Here is an 18,626-nt window from a genome sequence, read left to right as displayed (position 1 = left end):
CCTTAAGACTTCGAACGTATGTCTCCCTCACTTACTACTCCTATTCCTCGTAAAAGTCTTGAGTATCAACTCAGAAGCACAGGAATCCTTACCTACAACCCAATCGTGCTAACAAACTTTATTCTAAAATGTGCTAAAAAATGTTTTAATGGAAAACACTTGAATATGCCCTTGTATATATCCATGACTTTTCCTTTTTGTCTTATGTGAAACAGTGTGGTATTACTGCTCATTTTAGTAGTCAAACTATTCAACAACCGAAGTAGGAAAATAAATTAGCCTATAGAATGCTTTTGAAATGGCAGAGATATTTACTGAATTATCTAAAGCACCAGAGACACCAGCTTTGGGGGGGGAGGGTAGGAGAAGAAGAAGAAGAATAGCATAAGCAGTAAGAAGAGTAAAGCTTTACTGCCAGTCCTTGGTTCAGATTCCAGCTCTGACACTTGTGGGTCTTGCTATGTCTCAATTTCTTTATCTATAAAATTGAAATTAAAATTACATAAACCCTGTGAGATAAAATCAAATGAGTGCTTTTCACACCTGGCTGTTCACAATCACCTTGGAAACTTATTAGAAACATATCATCTTAGGCCCCACTCCATACTTACAGGGCTGTGGCCCTGGAGTTTGTATTTTTTAACAAACTCCAAAGATGAGCCTTATCTATCAGTCACAATTTAGAAATCATGAGAAAAAAATATGTATTTTATGTTTTTACATATTCTTATATAAAACTTAAGTATTTATACATATGTGTAACTTAGCAGTACCCTAGTACACTGTAAGAGTTCAATAAATCCTTGCTGTTGTTTTCAATAATTATTATCAATAATTATTTTGAAACTGGAGATAAAACTTGAGCATTTTTAACAAAATGGCCACTAATCAGTGTTGTAGAACCTCTCACTAAAAATGATACTTAAGGCATGACACTATACTTCTGAGACACAGTGAGAGATGACATAAATGAAATTTCCAAACTGATGACAATCCCTCTTCCACAGTTTATTTTGCCTAACAAAAGCTTGACCATTCCAGATCATTCCATCACAAAATCTTAAATCTAGTTCTCAGTTTTCAGTAATTCATGTAGTGTATGCAAAGTCACCACAGAGCAATCCAAGTGCTAAATAAATGTGTACAATAATACTAACCTGGTAACAAATAATCTAAAATCCAGAAATGGATATTCATTGGAGACTCCTGGTTCTCGGTTACTTACGAACAATAACTGCATCTTTCCATTTTAAAAGTCTAACCCCTTAAATTAATTAGCATTTCTAAGTAAAGTGGCCTCATGTATAGGATACTGAGCCCTTTTTAAAAAAGTCCAACCGTAACTTTGTGCCAATATTATATAAATATCAATGTTATCTATAAGAATACATTTTTATTTTTAAAGTTCCATTAAAAAACTTAAATTTATTTTTCAATTCAGTTTCTAGTTTTCTTCTATTATATCACAAATCTAGGGTAAATTCAGACACTAAGTACTAAATACTCTTTCTTCTAAAAATAGAAATCAAAAAATAGTTACCACCAAAGGCAGATAAAGTGGATCCTATGGCCATCTGGAGTAAGCTACATCTGTTTATTAGGCAGCGAAATTTTTATTTTAAAATACTTTCAGAGATAATTTTTAATAAATCCACAAGTTGGTAACTAAGGTTTAAAAGTTAAAATATTTCAGCTGCACAAAACAGTGTTTACCTAATTTACTGAATAAGGTATTTTACCTTTGGGTTTATTTCTCCATGTATACATCTTACAAAGATTATGTGGATCAATAACCTAATGCTAACAGATTGCTGCCAAGTACTGAGAAAGTAGTATGTTATGTAAATAAAGCTTACAGAGAAGAAGTTGTTTTGGTCATTAAATTATAGGACTTTACCATTCTTCTACCACGTTTTAACCATTAATCCTAGTATTAGAGTAACAGTTAAACCACAGATCCAAAAGGCCAAGGTAATCTGATCTTAAGAGTTGAAAGAAACACAGTTAAAACTAGAGTTTGAAGATGTCGCAAACAAGTATAACTACAGTTTTCACCCTTCCTGAGTTTGCAGAATATTAGCTACTTATATTAAAAGAACTTGTAAACCATTGTACCAGTACCAACTGTCTATGTGATAGAGAAAGAGGAAAATTTCATGAATTTAATCTGATTACCCACCATATCTATAGTTTAAGGTAGATTTGGGGTCAGGAGAGGGAGCATCGAGGGCATTGAAAAAATTTTTAGTATTAAAAAAAAAGCTTTTTAGTTTTCAGTACACACTTGATATGCTGCAAAAACAATAACAACAAAAAACACTTGAACTATTACTAATAAATGATGAAAAGCATTGCTCATCTGCTCCTCTTCCCAGAAACATTTTTTCGTATATAGCTTCCTGATGCCTTTGTGAAACCTCCTTTTCCACACTTTCTGGATCACCTTACTAAAACTCTCCCTATGGTTAAAAGGATATTTTGGCAAGTAGTCTTGAAAAAGGCAAAAGAATTAAGGAATGGAAGAAAGAAGAGAAAGGACAGGTTATGATATCACTTATCCATCAATTACTTCTCAAGAAACAAAGCTGGGTAAATCTCACACTTGAAAGTATTACAATGACAGTGAAACTGTCCAAAGAACAGAATACCCTTTGTTCTACCTTACCTCAGCTCCAAAGTGAGAAAAGTTTAGGACACAGCAAATTACTAAGTTTGGAAAATTAGCTATAGTTGCCATAACAATAAGCATTCAAAAAGTAACACCAAAAGAAAATGATTTATAGCAACCCAGTGGGTTTCACCACAGTAATAGTTCTGTAAAATATACAACTTAAAACAGCACAAGGTACAAGACAACTTACTTGAGTTGGAACAAGTACAGGAGGGTAGGCCATCTTATGATGCCTATACACCCAAAATGCACAAATAACAATCCCCGCAATCAACATAAGTGGCACCAAGGAATAAAGCAATATGTTGTAATAGGGTGGCTTAGGTGTAACTGGGTTCGAAGTAGCTGTGGAAAATGGAAGGAAAAAAACAATTCAGCTTTGGTCTACAAAATTCCACAATAAGTATTTATTGATTTATAGCATCAAATTTTAGGAGAAAAACAAGAGTAGGAGAAGGTAGGAGTAAATTATTCCATCAACACAAAATATGTTTTGCTTTCAGTGTACTAGTTGAACAGATCTATGTATTTTCCCTGTGAACTTACGCTGTGTGACTTCCATCTCCGGAAAATAAGAAAACCTTTCGTTACACATATTGCCCTCACAGCAACAAAAATACACTTCAGGGCTGTCTTTTTTTTCTATACAATCAGTCCTATAAACAAACAGAGGAGAAATCATTAAAATCAGCATTAAACTGAATCCACAATGGGTATTTTTCTAAAATTCTTCTCAGAGATAAAATAATGGAAAAGTCATTCATGGTCAACTTAAAAGATTTTTATTAATATCCAATGATCAATTCTTAAAAGCCAAAAAACATTCCAGTAATCCTTCTACTAAATCTCACTTAAAAACAAAAACCAGCTGCTTTTACAGCAATGACACTAGCTTCTTGAGGCCACTGCTATGACCTTAATCTGGTTTTAAATCATCAATCTAAGGCAACTATGTTTCTTTAATTATTAGAAAAGTGTAAAAAGGAACATAGAGCCAACGAAGAAATTTGGCTTACGAGTGCTTTCTCTTACAGGACATATAGCTTTCCCATTGCATGAATTAAAAAGCTGAACACTATAAATAAAACTATGTGTATGTGTACACACCGATACCCATATATACGTATATGTTTATATATAAATATACACACACACACACAAGGACCTAAGTTCCTTTCATGGCAGGACCTATCTCAACATCACAGACCCAAGCTAGGTTTGGGAATTAACAGTATCATTTTTTGGAGTAGATTTAAATTCCCTAAACACAATGAGCAAGGGTAAGATAACCAACAAGTAGAAAACAAAATGTAACAAGATATAGAACCTAATAACTCAAAAACTGATATGAGGTTGACTGGGGAGCTGAGGAGATAGGGATTCAGCCACTAGAACAAACCCTAATCAGCCAATAAATAGCCATACCTGTTTGAAAACAAACAGATAACAACAACAACAACAAACCTTTAAATATGCTAATAAACATCAGGTAAATTTAAAGACATATCCTACAAACTGCAAACTTTTGTGATGGCTGTTAGAATAATAAGGTTGAATTTAAAATGGAAAGCTTAAGAAATTTCAGGGAGAAGGCTGTTTTAACAAAATCAAACATTAAAATTAAATCTACACCAATTCTATTTAATAGAAAATAAAAGACAACTGAAAGCTAAATCTTAAGTTATAAAAAATATATGTTTAAAATCTTAACATTTAGAATCATGCCTCAAATTATAGGAGGGGAAAATGATTACTTAGCCAAATTAACTCAAAAAAGTACTTTTCCCTATCCAATTTCATTCTTTGTATCATTGTCTTTTCTCCATACTTTGATATTTCTTGAATCTTTTCTTTTTCCTTCTCTTAACTATCAGGTGAGACGAACAGTAGTTTTTACTACAAAAAGAACAAGGATCTCTGGTTTCAACTAATTAATAAAAGATAATTTGGAAAAAATATTTTCCCCACTTTTCTGGAGATAAAACTGACATAGCACTACATTAGTTTCCAGTATACAACATAAATGGCTTCATATTTGTACATATAGTGAAATGATCACCACAATAATATAATGTCCAACATCACACATAGTTAAAAATTCTTTTTCTTGTGGTGAGAACTTTCAAGATCTACTCTCTCATCAAACCACATGGGTGGCTCAGTTAGGCATATGACTCCGAATTTCAGCTGAAATCTCAGGGTCATGAAATCGAACTCCTGTCTCTCTCATTGCCCCTCCCCAACCTCCTCTCTCTAAAAAAAAAAACAAAACAAACAAAAAAAGACAGAACAAAAATCTACTGTCTTATCAACTTTTAAACATACAATATACACTACACATTAGGTGAGATCATATTGTATTTGCACCTTTCTCTATACAATTAATTAATTTCACTTAGCATAACATCCTCTATGTGTGTATGTGTTTGTGTGTGTGTACACACCACATTTTCTTTATCCATCAATGTACACTCAGGTTGCTTCCAATCTTGACTATTATAAATAATGTTGCAATAACCATATGGGTGTATGTATCTTTTTACAAGTTAATATTTTCATTTCCTCCAGATAAATACCCAAAAGTGGAATTGCTGGATCATAGGGTAGTTTTATTTTTTGAGGAACCTCCATCCTATTTTCCTAGTGGCCCTAGTTACTTTTCATAAAAGCAAATATCACCTCTATTAATGAGAGGCCAAGAATCAGAAATGCAGCTAAAATGTGTAATTACAGAGAAATAAGCCCTGGAAAATCCACAGATTTAGAAGTATATCCTAAATACTACAATACCGTGTGTGTGTGTGTGTGTGGGTGTATGTGTAAGATTTTAATTTCTCATGAAAAATTGAGATAATTCCATCTTCATGGGCTTATTCAACAATTTTGCTATTAATGACATATGGCTGGAGTGCCTGGGTGGCTCAGTCAGTTAAGCATCTGCCTTGGGCTCAGGTGGTGATTGGTCCTGGGTCCTGGGATCAAGCCCCACGTCAGGCTTCCTGCTCTGAGTCTGCTTCTCCCTCTCCCTCCGCAACTCCCAACCACTCCTATGCTCGCTCATGCACACTCTGTCTCTTTCTGCAATCTCTCTCAAATAAATAAATAAAATCTTTTTAAAAAATCACATGTGGCTAATCAACCACCTGTTCATGATTATCAATTGAGCCTCTTGAAAGTGGATAGGCCAACTATCTAGGGTTCCATGAGTGTATCAGTATTTTCTGGCTCCAAAATGTCTGTTTCTCTAGGATTCTGCAGCCTCTGCCAGTCATCAGCACCCACCCACAGTGGAAATCCTGGGGCCCAGGCAGTTTAAGTGATCGCCCATTATCTATAGGACTCCTTATAGAAAGATCACAGGCAGTCAACAACATCTCTACTGTAGCTTACTTCCAGTACAGAATAAAACAATTTAAGCAAAATCTTTTAAATAAAATGTAGCTTTCTACGAGGACTCTGTTAGTACTGATGTAATTCTGAACGTCAAGTTAAAATGTCTCTCGGGGGTAAAGAACAAAGGCCTACTTTGCAAGAAAAAAAAAGGAAAAAATGCAGGAAGATCAATTTCTTCCAGATACATAAAGAGGGAAACTAAAAGGAAATTAAATACTATGATTAAGCTTTACTTTTTTTGAGGACAGAGGATAGATTTTCAACAGATATACTGTCGTTTAAAGCAATTTTAGAAATCCTTTTTCCTTAAAATTGACATTTAAAAAGTTTATCATTCCAATAACAGAAGGGAAAAAATGGTCGTATCTATAGTTCTCACTACTTGGTAGATTATTCAAAGTATATCAAAGATAAAACATAAAAATGCCATATTTTATTACTTTAAAACACGTATCTTGTCATTAGAGCATGTTATAACGGCCTTCATAATCCCATATTAAAAAAGAAACATTTAAGTGAAAATACATGCATTGATCTTTTCCCCTTTAAAAAGGGAGCACGTGTGTGTGTATATGTGTGTGTGGGGGGGTGGTTATTCAACATTCTCATAAAACAATAAAATGTTTCCTTACCTGTCATAACAGTTGATATCATCCAGCCAACAACCTTGCTTCACTATTTCAATGGAACCAGAAATATTCTTCCAGGTAGCAAAACAATGTCGCCTTTTATCTTTGTCACCATAACAGGGTTCAACACCAGTTCGATTGGTTCTATCTCTCTCCCAATTAGCATTATAGAAAATACACTCCTGAGTTTCTGATCTACCAAGTATAGCACCTATAAGACAATAAAACAACAACTTAATATAACCGTATTGGCTCTTAAGAGATTGTCTCACCATATACCAACCTCAGATAGTCCTAAAATGTCAGTGACTTACAGTGTCCCACTGTGTAACACTGGGTTTAGGTTTCCACATCAATCTCTGTACTCGAAGTATAATACACAGAACAACAGAAAGTGACCAAATATATCACAAGATTTCTCTGTAAAAAAAAAGTTTTATTTAAGAATGTCCTTGATGAAAAGCTGTAAAATTGTTAATTTAATTAAATCTTGACCCTGGAGAGATTTCTTTTCCAAGGTGACAACATAGGAGCTAAGCAAAAGCACTTCTGCTGCACACTGAAGCACAATGGTTGCCTCAAGAAAAAGCCTTTGCATGACTGAGCTGGTAATTAACCCAGTAGTGGTTATCCAGACTTGGGTATCTGACACACAAAAGTTCTCAAAAATGAACCAACTAACCCTATTACTTCCAGAAAAACAACTAACATTAAACAATGTCAATGATAAATTTGATCCTTCAAGCAAAAAAAGAAGTGTGAAAATTTTGTGTCACCACCGTTAGCCTGACACTTTCCCACCTCCTGGGTGGCTCAGCTGGTTAAACGTCCAACTCTTGATTTCTGGTCAAGTCATTTTTCAGAGACATGAAATCAAGCCCTGCTTTGGGCTCTGCCCTAGACATAGAGTCTGCTTAAGATTCTCTCTCCCCCCCTCTCTCTGCCCCTCCCCTACCCCTACTCAGACATGCATGCGTGAGCACGCTCTCATTTAAAAAAAAAAAAAAGAAGAAGAAGAAGAATTCTCTCATGAGATCAGTGGTGATAGATCATGTAACTTATAAATACTGAATAATGAAATGTGCCAATAGTAGGTCTACATAATTCAGAAAACCAATATTCTCCAATTGAATTATGTATGGTGTTATAAAAGCATTTGTGAGTTTAAAAAAAAAGCCATTTGATATTCAAGATAGTTTCATAGATTTTAATGTTACAGAGGGCAAAATATTCATTAATGGTTTCAGATTCTGCACTGTAAAATTAGCTTTTAAAAAACTATCTCTTACCATGTATGGAAAAACAAGGTAGTGGAATACCCAAAATAATTCTGAAAAAGATATACAAAGGAGAATGCATACTACTGGTTTTCAAGACAATGTGGTCTTGAAAGCTTCAGCAATCAAGACAGTGTGGTCTTAGCGAAAAGACATATGCTTCAATGGGACACAACAGAGGACCCAGAAATAGACCCACACATAATATTCAACTGACACACAGCAAAGGTGCCAACACATTTTGATAGAGAAAACATAGTCTTTTCAACAACTGATGCTGGAACAATTGGACATCTCATCCAAAAACCAACAACAAGATAAACTTCAACTCGTATCTTACACCATTTATAAGAACTATAATCAAATACCTAAACTAAAACCTTCCAAGTATAAAACTTGTAGAAAAAAAATATGAAAAATCTTTGTGACCCTAAATTATGAAAGATTTCTTAAGACATGAAGTACAAAAAAAGAACTGATAAGCTGCATTTCGTTAAAATGAAAACTTCTTGGGGTGCCTGGGTGGTTCATTGGTTAAGCAGGAGCCTTTGGCTCAGGTCATGATCCCAGGACCCTGGGATTGAGCCCCATGTCAGCCTCCCTGCCCGGTGGGAAGTCTGCTTCTCCCTCTCCCTCTGCCCCTTCCTCTGCTTGTGCTTCTCTTTTTCTCGCAAATGAATAAATAAAATCTTTAGAAAAAAATTAACACTTCTCTTTGAAAGCTAAAGGAAAAAAAGTCACAGTCTAGGAGAAAATACCTGGCAAATTATATATCTAAAAAAAGCTGAAATTCAGTATACAGAAAAACTTCTCACAAGTCATTACTTCTCATTACTCATAAAAGTCATTATTTTTATTTTTTATTTTTTTAAGATTTTATTTACTTAATCATGAGAGACAGAGAGAGAGAGAAAGAGAGAGAGAGAGGCAGAGACACAAGCAGAGGGAAAAGCAGGCTCCATGCAGGGAGCCCGATGTGGGACTCGATCCCGGGACTCCAGGATCAAGCCCTGGGCTGAAGGCAGGCACTAAACCGCTGAGCCACCCAGGGATCCCAAAAGTCATTTTTTAAAGCCACTAAATTTCTTTAAAAAATGGGCAAAAGATTCAAAATAACACGCTTTGCTGAAAAAATATGAATGGAAAATGCTACATGTAAAGAGTCTCAGTATCATTAATCATTACAGAAATGCAAACAAACTAATTATAATATTGATTAAGATGTCTAAAACAAAAACAATCTCAAATGCTGATAAATATGTAGAGCAATTGGGACTTTCACACATTGGTGGTTGGAATGTAAAATGGTCCACCCACTTTGTAAAGCCAGTTCGACAGCTTCTTATAGTTAAACATATATACACCTACCATACTACCCAACAATAGCATGCCTGGGCATTTACCTAAGAAATGAAAAACATATGTTCATGCAAAAACTGTACATGAATGCTTAGAATGGCTTTATTTACAATCAACCCAAAACTGGAAATGACTCCATATCCAATACTGGTAAATGGATCAACAAACATCCATACAATAAAAAGAAATGAACTAGTGATAGCTGTAGCAACACAGATGAATTGCAAACATATTATGCTATGTATTATGTGATTCCATTTATACAATATTCTGGAAAAGGCAAAACTATGTAGACAGAAATCCAATCAAATGTTGCCAGAAGCTGGGACTGAGGGGAGAGGGCTGATTACAAAAGAGTGACAAAATATTCTACATGATGACTGGCTAGAGGTTATATAATTTATGGTTAATCCAAACTGACAGAATTGTATTATTAAAAAAATACGTTTTATTCTACGTAAATTATACTTCAATAAACCTGACTTGAGAAAAAAAGCAAAAACTCTACCACTTGCGTTTAGGTATTATATCAAAGAAAAACATCCACAATTTCTAAAAATACTCATTTTTCTAACTATGTATCTGTGTAAGGCCAGATTTCCTTCATATCAAAAGAACATACCACGGCAGACTTAATGGAGAGATACAACAATCTAGTTATCTTCCACTAAAACAATTAAGGAGATTTGTAAATATTTCACATTTTTTTGTTGTGGAAAATATTTTTCATAAAAATGTTCTTTGGTGAACATACAATGGATTATTGCTACTTTTAAATAAATATTTCAAAATTGTATCAACTTCTAATGTGATGATGATAGATATAACCCCTATTTAAAAAAAAAAAAAAAAAGAGTCTGGGATTCTAAATATACAGTCTTTAAAAAGTTGAGACCAAAAAGTGTGAGAACTTGCTGCTGCTGTACAATGTGCTAGTACACAGATGGAATTATAAGCTACTAAAATCTGTAGCAATATTAGTGCAACGGACTTCTCTCAACTATGGAAGAAATAATAGCACGAGCAGACATATTATAACCTAAGGCTGCTAACTCCATGTTCTTTGTATTCTATAAAAAAAACCAAAGGTGCTTCTACTATTTATGTGTATAAAAACTATTTTCTAAGTTATTCCTTTTCAGAAACCTGTTGAAAATACCAGCAAAGTAAGTTTCCTCCTCTACTAAACCCAAAAGCAATCATTCACTGTCACATTATTATCTAAAACAAGGTATGGCAAACCTTCTCTGTAGAGGGCCAGACGGTAAATATTTTCAGTTTTGCAGACCAACTGGTCTCTGTCACAACTCCTCTCCATTCTGCGCTTACAGCACAAAAGCATCCATAGGACATTATATGAATGAGCATGGTTATATTCCAATAGAACTTTATTTATAGACACTAAAAATGAAATTTGTGTAATTTTTACATGTCAAAAAACACTATTCTTGTTTTCAACCATTTAAAAATACAAAAATCACTCTTAGTTTACAGCCTAATTTGGCTCACAGTCTGTGTGGTCAGCTATCTTTTAAAACAATTTCCTAATTCCAACAGTCTAGCTAACCTGCCTTTTGTTTGATTTGTTTTGTTGGGGACAAATCCTCTGTAAATTACCACTCATGTAATTAGTATTAATTACTTTTAACTTCCAAAGAAGATGCCACTGAAGCATAGGACACCATAACACCATTTAAATGAAATAAAACTGACAAAAATAAAATACTGCCTAGAGCAGAAATGCCAAGTAAGTTTCATCTTTGGTGTCAATTCCAATCAGTTAATAGTAGCTGCCCGGAGTAATAAGAATTCTGAAGTAAAAGGGTCTTCGACTTAGTATCTGCCATCTCTGTTCTAGAGAAAAGAAACAAATGACCATTTCTTCATTTTAAAAAATAATTTTTTCACTTAATTTGTAAAGGCAAACAGATTTCAGGATGGTTTTCTAGATTTAGATTACCATTTGATTGATATTTTCCAGAGATACAAGACTGCTTATATGGAAAACTGTGACAATCTCATCACCCCCCCTTCAAGCTGATCCTGTAATCTATCTCTATCTCATCATTCCTCCAACTCAACACTAAATACAACAACATGATAATTATAAAAATAAAGTCAATTACACATACATTTTATGTTCTTAAGCTTGCATTGTGACTTTAAAGGTGCAATCCTAAAAAAAAAAAAAAAGGCAAAAGTTGCTTACACGCACTTATTTTTAGCAGCAACTTCCAATTTAAAATTTTTTGAAACTTAAAGCTTCTACCCATAGGTTTATTCTATCAAAATAATTCAAAATAGTTCATACTAAAAAAAAATAGTTCATACTATTTTCAAAAGAAATAAACAGACATAAAAGGTATTCATGGTTCTTAACAAATCATATACAACAGAATCCTCTGTTTTCTCAAATTCCTGTTTGAGTCCATTTGTAGCCCTGGGAATAACTGAAAACTCTATGACAGGAGGGGTATATACCCAAGAAAATGTGTGTGTGTGTGTGTGTGTGTGCGTGCACGTGTGCGCACTTGCTTTCTCTGTCTTACTGACAAAGACCCACTGGTGATCTAATGTTCCTCCCTAGTTAAGTACCACTGGCTTAACAGATTGTGACATGAATTTAGAATTTCATTCACAAACTGTGGCCTTGAGTAAATTACCAAAACTTTCATTACCCTGTTGCCACAACTGATTCAATTTCCATAATAACTTCATAATTATTATGGATAATTCCATCATTTCATAATTCACATTCAGCCTAGTTATAGTAAATCAATGAGCCTAATCACCGAATCCAGTATCAGAGTTAATTTAGATAATAATTCTATTTCCAAAGTACTACTTTATGCTTTAATGACTGGTACCATTTAAAAAAAAAAAAAAAAAAAAAAGCAACACACTGGATCTGAAATTTGGTAGAACATTTAACTATAAAATAGCCCAGCAAAATATCTAAAATACCCCTCCTATGATGAAAAAGCAGGTTCACCTAAAGTAACTGTTTGAGGATAACTGGGGTTTTATTTTTTAAAAGCAGTAAATATTAACATAATGCCCCAACACTAACTTTACATAATCTCTTCCAGAAACAGAAAAGACAGGCCTACTTCACAACTGATTTTATGAGGCCACCTCATAATTACAAAAACAAAGAGCACAAAAAGCAAAATATAGACCCGTATCTCTTACTTAGATGTTAAAGTCCTCAGAAAAATTTATACAAACCAAATCCAACAGCATGTTTAAAAAAATTTTTAAAAACCCACACCAGGGCAGCCCCAGTGGCGCAGTGGTTTAGCGCCGCCTGCAGCCCAGGGCATGATCCTGGAGACCCTGGATCGAGTCCCACATTAGGCTCTCTGCGTGGAGCCTGCTTCTCCCTCTGCCTGTGCCTTCTCTCTCTCTCTCTGTGTCTCTCTGAATAAATAAATAAAGTTTTAAAAAAAATAAAAATAAAAACCCACACCAAGTAGGATTTATTTCAAGTTCATAAGGTTGGTTAAATATTCAAAAATCAATCAGTGCAATCGGCCAAATTAAGAAGCTAAAAAATAAAAATAATACAGTCTATCCAGTACACCAGGAAGAGAGGCGAACTTCCTCAAACTCACAAAGAGCACCTACAAAAACACTGGCCGCTAACATCATATTTAATGGCAAAAGACTAAATGCTTCTTTCTAAGAAAAAAATGAGGCAATGACGTCTACTCCCACTACTCTTAACACTGTACTGGAAATTCTAGCTACTGCAATAAGGCAAGAAAAAGGAATTAATGGCATACCAATTGGAAAAAATACATATGACTATTTCTATTTGCAGATGACATGACTGTCTCTGGAGAGAATCCCAAGGAATCTTCAAACAAAATGTTAGATGAGTTCAATTAAGGCCACAGGATATAAGATCAAAACACAAAAACTGCATTTCTATAAACTAACAAGGAACAAGTAGAAATAAAATTTAAAATATAATACCAGTGGGGCACCTGGGTGGCTCACAGTTAAGCATCTAGCTCTTGATTTGGGCTCAGGCCATGATCTTAAGATTCTGAGATCAAGTACTGCATCAGGCTCCCAGTTGGTGCTGAGTCGGCTTGAGATTCTCTTCCTTTTCTTCTTCCCCCTCTGACCCTCCCCGCACTTGCATGCATCTGTGCATGCTCCCAAGTATGTGCTCTCTCAAATAAGTAAATACATAAATGAATATAATATTTTTTAAAAGGTAGTACCAATTACAATTGCTATGATTATAAAATACCTAAGATATAATCAGACAAAATGTATAAAATCTGCATGATAAAAATTATAAAATATTAATGAAAGAAAAAAAAGAAGACTTGAACATTTGGAGAGATATACCATGATAATGTATAGATTTAATCCAATTCATATTAAAATTTAATCAAACGTCTTTATAGACATAAATGAACTTATTCCAAACATTTTTGAAAAAGAATAAAGTAGGAGAATTCATGCTTACTGATCTTAAGCCTTACCATAAAGCTGCAGTAAATATGACCATGTGGTAATAGAGGAGGGACAGACACAAATATCAATAAACACACAAAAAAAACAGAAAGAGATCTATACAAATATGACTAATTTTGGAAAAATGAACAAAAGCAACTCTATAGAGAAGAAAAAGCCTTTTCGATAAATAGCACTAGAGCAATAGCACATGGTTCAAGCAAATATTTCTTAAATGCCCTCCCCTCTGCTATCTATCATCGTTTTAATAGTTCCTGAAAGCCCAAGTCTTGCAAAAAAAGAAAACCTCCTAGGCTAAATCTCACATGTGACAATTTTCAGGTTTTCTCAAGGTAGATAGATGCAATAATCCTAGAATTTCTAATCAGAAGTCCTCCTGCCCTCAAAATGTACACACTTGCAATCCAACATAAAATGTATTCTTTTACATTTATTGACTGTTTTTGATCAATTGCCTACACACATTCTTTTACATGTCTGAATGTCAGTGGGTCTAAAACTATCCTTCCAAATATAAATCGTACTTAATGAATGATAACATGTAAAAAAGCAATGTAACAACTAAATAACAAAACTAAACACCAACTACTGCTGCTTCCCAGCTTCAAACAGCTGGAATTAAAATATCTTTAGCAATTAAGAATTGCATTAATTTGTTTTCTGATTAAGATGACGTTTTTCAGAGGTCTGTGACCTGCATCACCCTATTACGATGTTCCTATATATGTAACCAACATTAAACAGAAAGGAAAGTTGTTTGGCTATCTTACAAATATGAGGCTCTCTTCTGAAAAAGTTTTCCAATGGTGTCTGAAACTATCAATAAGTCATTGAGAATACAATATTAACAGACATGCAATTGAATGTCTTCCCTAAACCTGTTCCTCCTACAGACAATTTAGTCCTTTAGGAAGGGTTAATGAAGTTTCAAAAATAATAAATAAAACTTGATAAGCACTTCTTGTTTCTCTCTCACATGGTACTGCTTCCTGCCACTCTAGGGATAGAATATGCATCCAAAGAGAATCAATAGCAGCAGGCAGATAAAACTGAATGATGCTTTTAATCCAAAACATTTTATAGTATAAATTTTAAAAAATAAAATAGTATCAAAAGCATTAAACAAAAGAATGATTTTACATAAGTAACGGAAATTTAAAATAAGTAAATGTATACAGCATTTTATTAGTTCAACAGTTATTATTTAATAGTCTCTCACTATGCTAAGTAATCATCCAACTACCCAGAAACTTGCAACTTGAATGAATATCATACAATCCTCAATTTGAAGGATTTCCCAATTTCCCCATTAAGGTATTTTTAAAATTTTGACCAACTTAAAATATACAAACCTTTGTATATTCATATGAAATAGTCCAGTGTATACTTATTTTAATGAATTTGGTTTTATGAATATTTTAAAATCATAAAACACAAAAATTTTACAAAACAATTCTGTTCAAGTTTCACATGCAATTCTCAACAAGTGTCACTACTTTCTTTTTGAGTCATCGGAAAGTATCAAAACATGAATCAGCTTCACTTACATTTAAGTTGCTTCAAAGTCATATAGAATACTATCCCTGGAAATGTTTTTCCAAGCCAATAATATCCATTCACATAATACTAAGAGTAATTTTCCACTGTTCCATAGGTATATTTTGTGCTCTTCATAAAGTAACTACTGACAGTATTGCTTTAAAAAGTGAGCTTTTCAAGTTTTTTTTTTACAGCCTTTGTAAATTGTTTACAATAAATGATAGTAAACTAGTAGCACCACCACCCCCAAGAATAATTTATTCATTTAAACTCTTTATCCCCTTCTACCTATTCCCTTAGGAAACTGACATAAACATTCAATCTGGCACTGACTGGCATCATTTCAAGCTTGTCTGCCTTTTCCAAACATTACATTTTCATTCAAAATAGAATTGAAAGGGCCTCAAAATATGGAAAACTTTGTAAGGATTCATATATAAAATTACTCTTTTCCTGAGGAATAATCTTTCAGAGAAAACTATGCTTATATTGAGCATTTACAGATTTAAAAAAATTGACCATATGCTTATACTATAAGTTAACACACCAAGATAAGGGCTACAGATAAATGCTGCAGAAATTAGAGTTGTAAACCTAGACCTCTATTAGACTATGAGCTTCTAGAATAAGCCCTGTTACCACTTTTGAATTACCAGAGCCCAGCACAGTATAGGAATTTAACAAGTATACACAAAACCAATCAATTCACACAGAAAAGAAAAAAAGAAAGGCTCTATGAGGAAGTGGAACTAAAGCAAACTATTAAGGAGAGACAAAACTATGGCAAACAGAGGCAGAGAAGATAATGACCACATCAACAGGAATGTGAATAATCAGAGTATTTGACAAGACTGCTCTTATTAGACATGCGCATTCCATGTCATTTGATGTTGAATATAATCAAGACAGGTTTGCAATACATCAGAGCTTAAGAACTGAAATGATATTTTAAAGATTAATCTGAATACAATGAGTATTAAAGTGTGTTAGAATAGAAAGAAACTCAGTAAAGCCACACTAAACACTAATATAAACCAAGGTTCTATACTATCACATACTTACTTACCAGACAGCCACAAGTATCAAAAGGATTGGCAAATTAGAAAACAGAGATCAAGTTTTTGGTTTCTACAGTCCCTTATTTGGTCCCTCTTAGTGTAATAAAATAAGGGATAAAAGTGATTTGGTTTATAAAAGTCTTTGGGGTTTAGATGGTTGGCGGTTTCTAAATGTTTATCTCGTATCATCTGACAAACAAAGCTGGCTTCCACACTATCTACCCTTTGTTTCTCTTTGTTGCTAACTCTCCTCCTGATATTTATTCCTACTGTCATGAAAGATACATATTTTCAGGGATAAGTAAGGTATCTTCAAAGATGAGGCCCAACAGCAAAGTGTTTTTGCCTACAGCCACAAAATGTGTGGGATATCTATAAATGCCCAGGATGCAAGACTAAAATAGTTCTATCCAGTTTTCTGGCACTCATTTGAAATATGAATTACATCAAAACAAATACAAGTAGATACAAGTATTACCTGCACTGTGTAAAACAGATTTCTGATATTAGATGTTCATCTTGCGAGGGCAGGGGAGATCGCAGTGACTGCATCTAGAGACCAGTACTCCCACCAGAATTAATGGGCTATTTCGGAAATTATATAAAAGCCAAAACTCAGCATAAATTTAGAATAGTAAAATATAAAAGGTAAATTCTCAAAATCAGAACAGAACTCCTAAAACAGATTAAGGAAGCACACATTCAGAATAGTTCCTACTAAAAACAACCTACACATCTCAATTACACTGAGAACACACTACGAAAATTAAATTTTAGTGCTCTATTTACTTGGGAGGTGTGGCCTTCTTTTTAGTAAATCATCAAACTCTGTCTGATGCAAAAAGACTAAAAATGGGTAATTTCAGCTGCTATACAAGTAATGTGAAATATCACCCGAGAGCTGGTAGTATCAAGGGTGAGAAACTGAAAAAAAAAAAAAAAACAAAACAAAAAACCACCTTATTAAAAAAAAAAAAAAAAAAAAAAAAAAAAAAAAAAAAAAAAAAAAAAAAAAAAACCACCTTATTACAAAAGTTTTCATCAAAGTAATACCTGGCATTTTAAAACCAGCAAATGAAGAAAATTAGTAATACTTATTAGTGTAGCTTTAACTAGCAATACAATTCTATTAAAGGAAAAGATTGCTGACTAGAAACAAACTTTGACACTGAATAACAATGGATATAGAATCAACCTAACTAACCTTATTTTAAAAATCACCAATAGCTTTTTTTTCATATTTATAACCAAGATTCCTAGTATTAGAAAAGAACATAATCTAAAATTCTTATTTACTACTATTGTGTGTTATGTAATCTGTCCCTTTTCAAGAAACTCATTTAAATAATGTTTCTGTACAACTATAAACACATCATAGGTCTTCCAGTATCCTTTCTTTTCTACAGTAACACACACCACTGAAGACAAGTCACTTTCCCTATTTGGTTGCCTTGGGCTGTTTTTAAGTATTAGGAAGAAAAATAAATCCATAATGTGCCAAAAGCCTTCTGATAAACAAGTTAGAAATATGAGGAAGGAGAATACATTTTCAATTTTTTTTTCTTAAAGACTTTATTTATACATGAGAGACAGAGAGAGGGAGGGAGTGAGAGAGAGAGAGGCAGAGACACAGGCAGAGGGAGAAGCAGGCTCCATGCGGGGAGCCCGATGTGGGATTCGATCCAGGGTCTCCAGGATCACACCCTGCGCCGAAGGCGGGCACCAAATCGCTGAGCCACCCAGACGTCCCGAGAATACATTTTCAAATAAAATTTCTGGATGATAATGAAAACATTTTAGGCCCTATCAATCTTTTTTTTTTTTTAATTTTTTTTTAAACTTAAGCACCTCCTTACTACCAATCATTTCTAAAGGAAAACACAAACACTTTCTGGCATTCTTCCCAGAATTTTTTTCCCTTACCTGTTTAATACTCTGTACTTAGTACTTACTATTAGTCTGACAAAATATTACAAGATTCTGTCCATCTAGCTCAAGTAATATAAACTAGAAACACAACTACTATGGAATAAACTAAAAATCTAAATGTTGTATGTTATGACACCAGATACAATATGTGCATGGGTGTGTAATAAGGAGAGTAAAACTACTTGTAAGTCAACATTTAACCACTGGGTACTTAAGGACTCCTAACATTAATTCCTAACATTAATTCCTGACAAATTACTAAGATAACCACCGAAAATGT

At 33.8% G+C, this 18,626-nt stretch overlaps 1 protein-coding gene across 2 annotated transcripts in view; it reads right to left on the bottom strand.

Moving 5' to 3' along the window:
• Positions 1–18,626, bottom strand: part of ACVR2A (activin A receptor type 2A) — an 84,818-nt gene that overhangs the window by 27,739 nt on the left and 38,453 nt on the right. For both annotated transcript variants that reach the window (XM_072789127.1, XM_072789128.1), the window contains exons 2-4: positions 6,697–6,904; positions 3,218–3,327; positions 2,862–3,016 (exon numbers count right to left, since the gene is read on the bottom strand). In XM_072789127.1, the coding sequence (XP_072645228.1) occupies positions 2,862–3,016; positions 3,218–3,327; positions 6,697–6,904 (473 nt within the window). The remainder of the gene's footprint in view (positions 1–2,861; positions 3,017–3,217; positions 3,328–6,696; positions 6,905–18,626) is intronic.

This window comes from Canis lupus, chromosome 20, assembly GCF_048164855.1.
Source record: "Canis lupus baileyi chromosome 20, mCanLup2.hap1, whole genome shotgun sequence".
NCBI lineage: Eukaryota > Metazoa > Chordata > Mammalia > Carnivora > Canidae > Canis > Canis lupus.
Note: the sequence above shows the minus strand (reverse complement) of the source record. Positions and strands in the feature narration are given on the sequence as shown.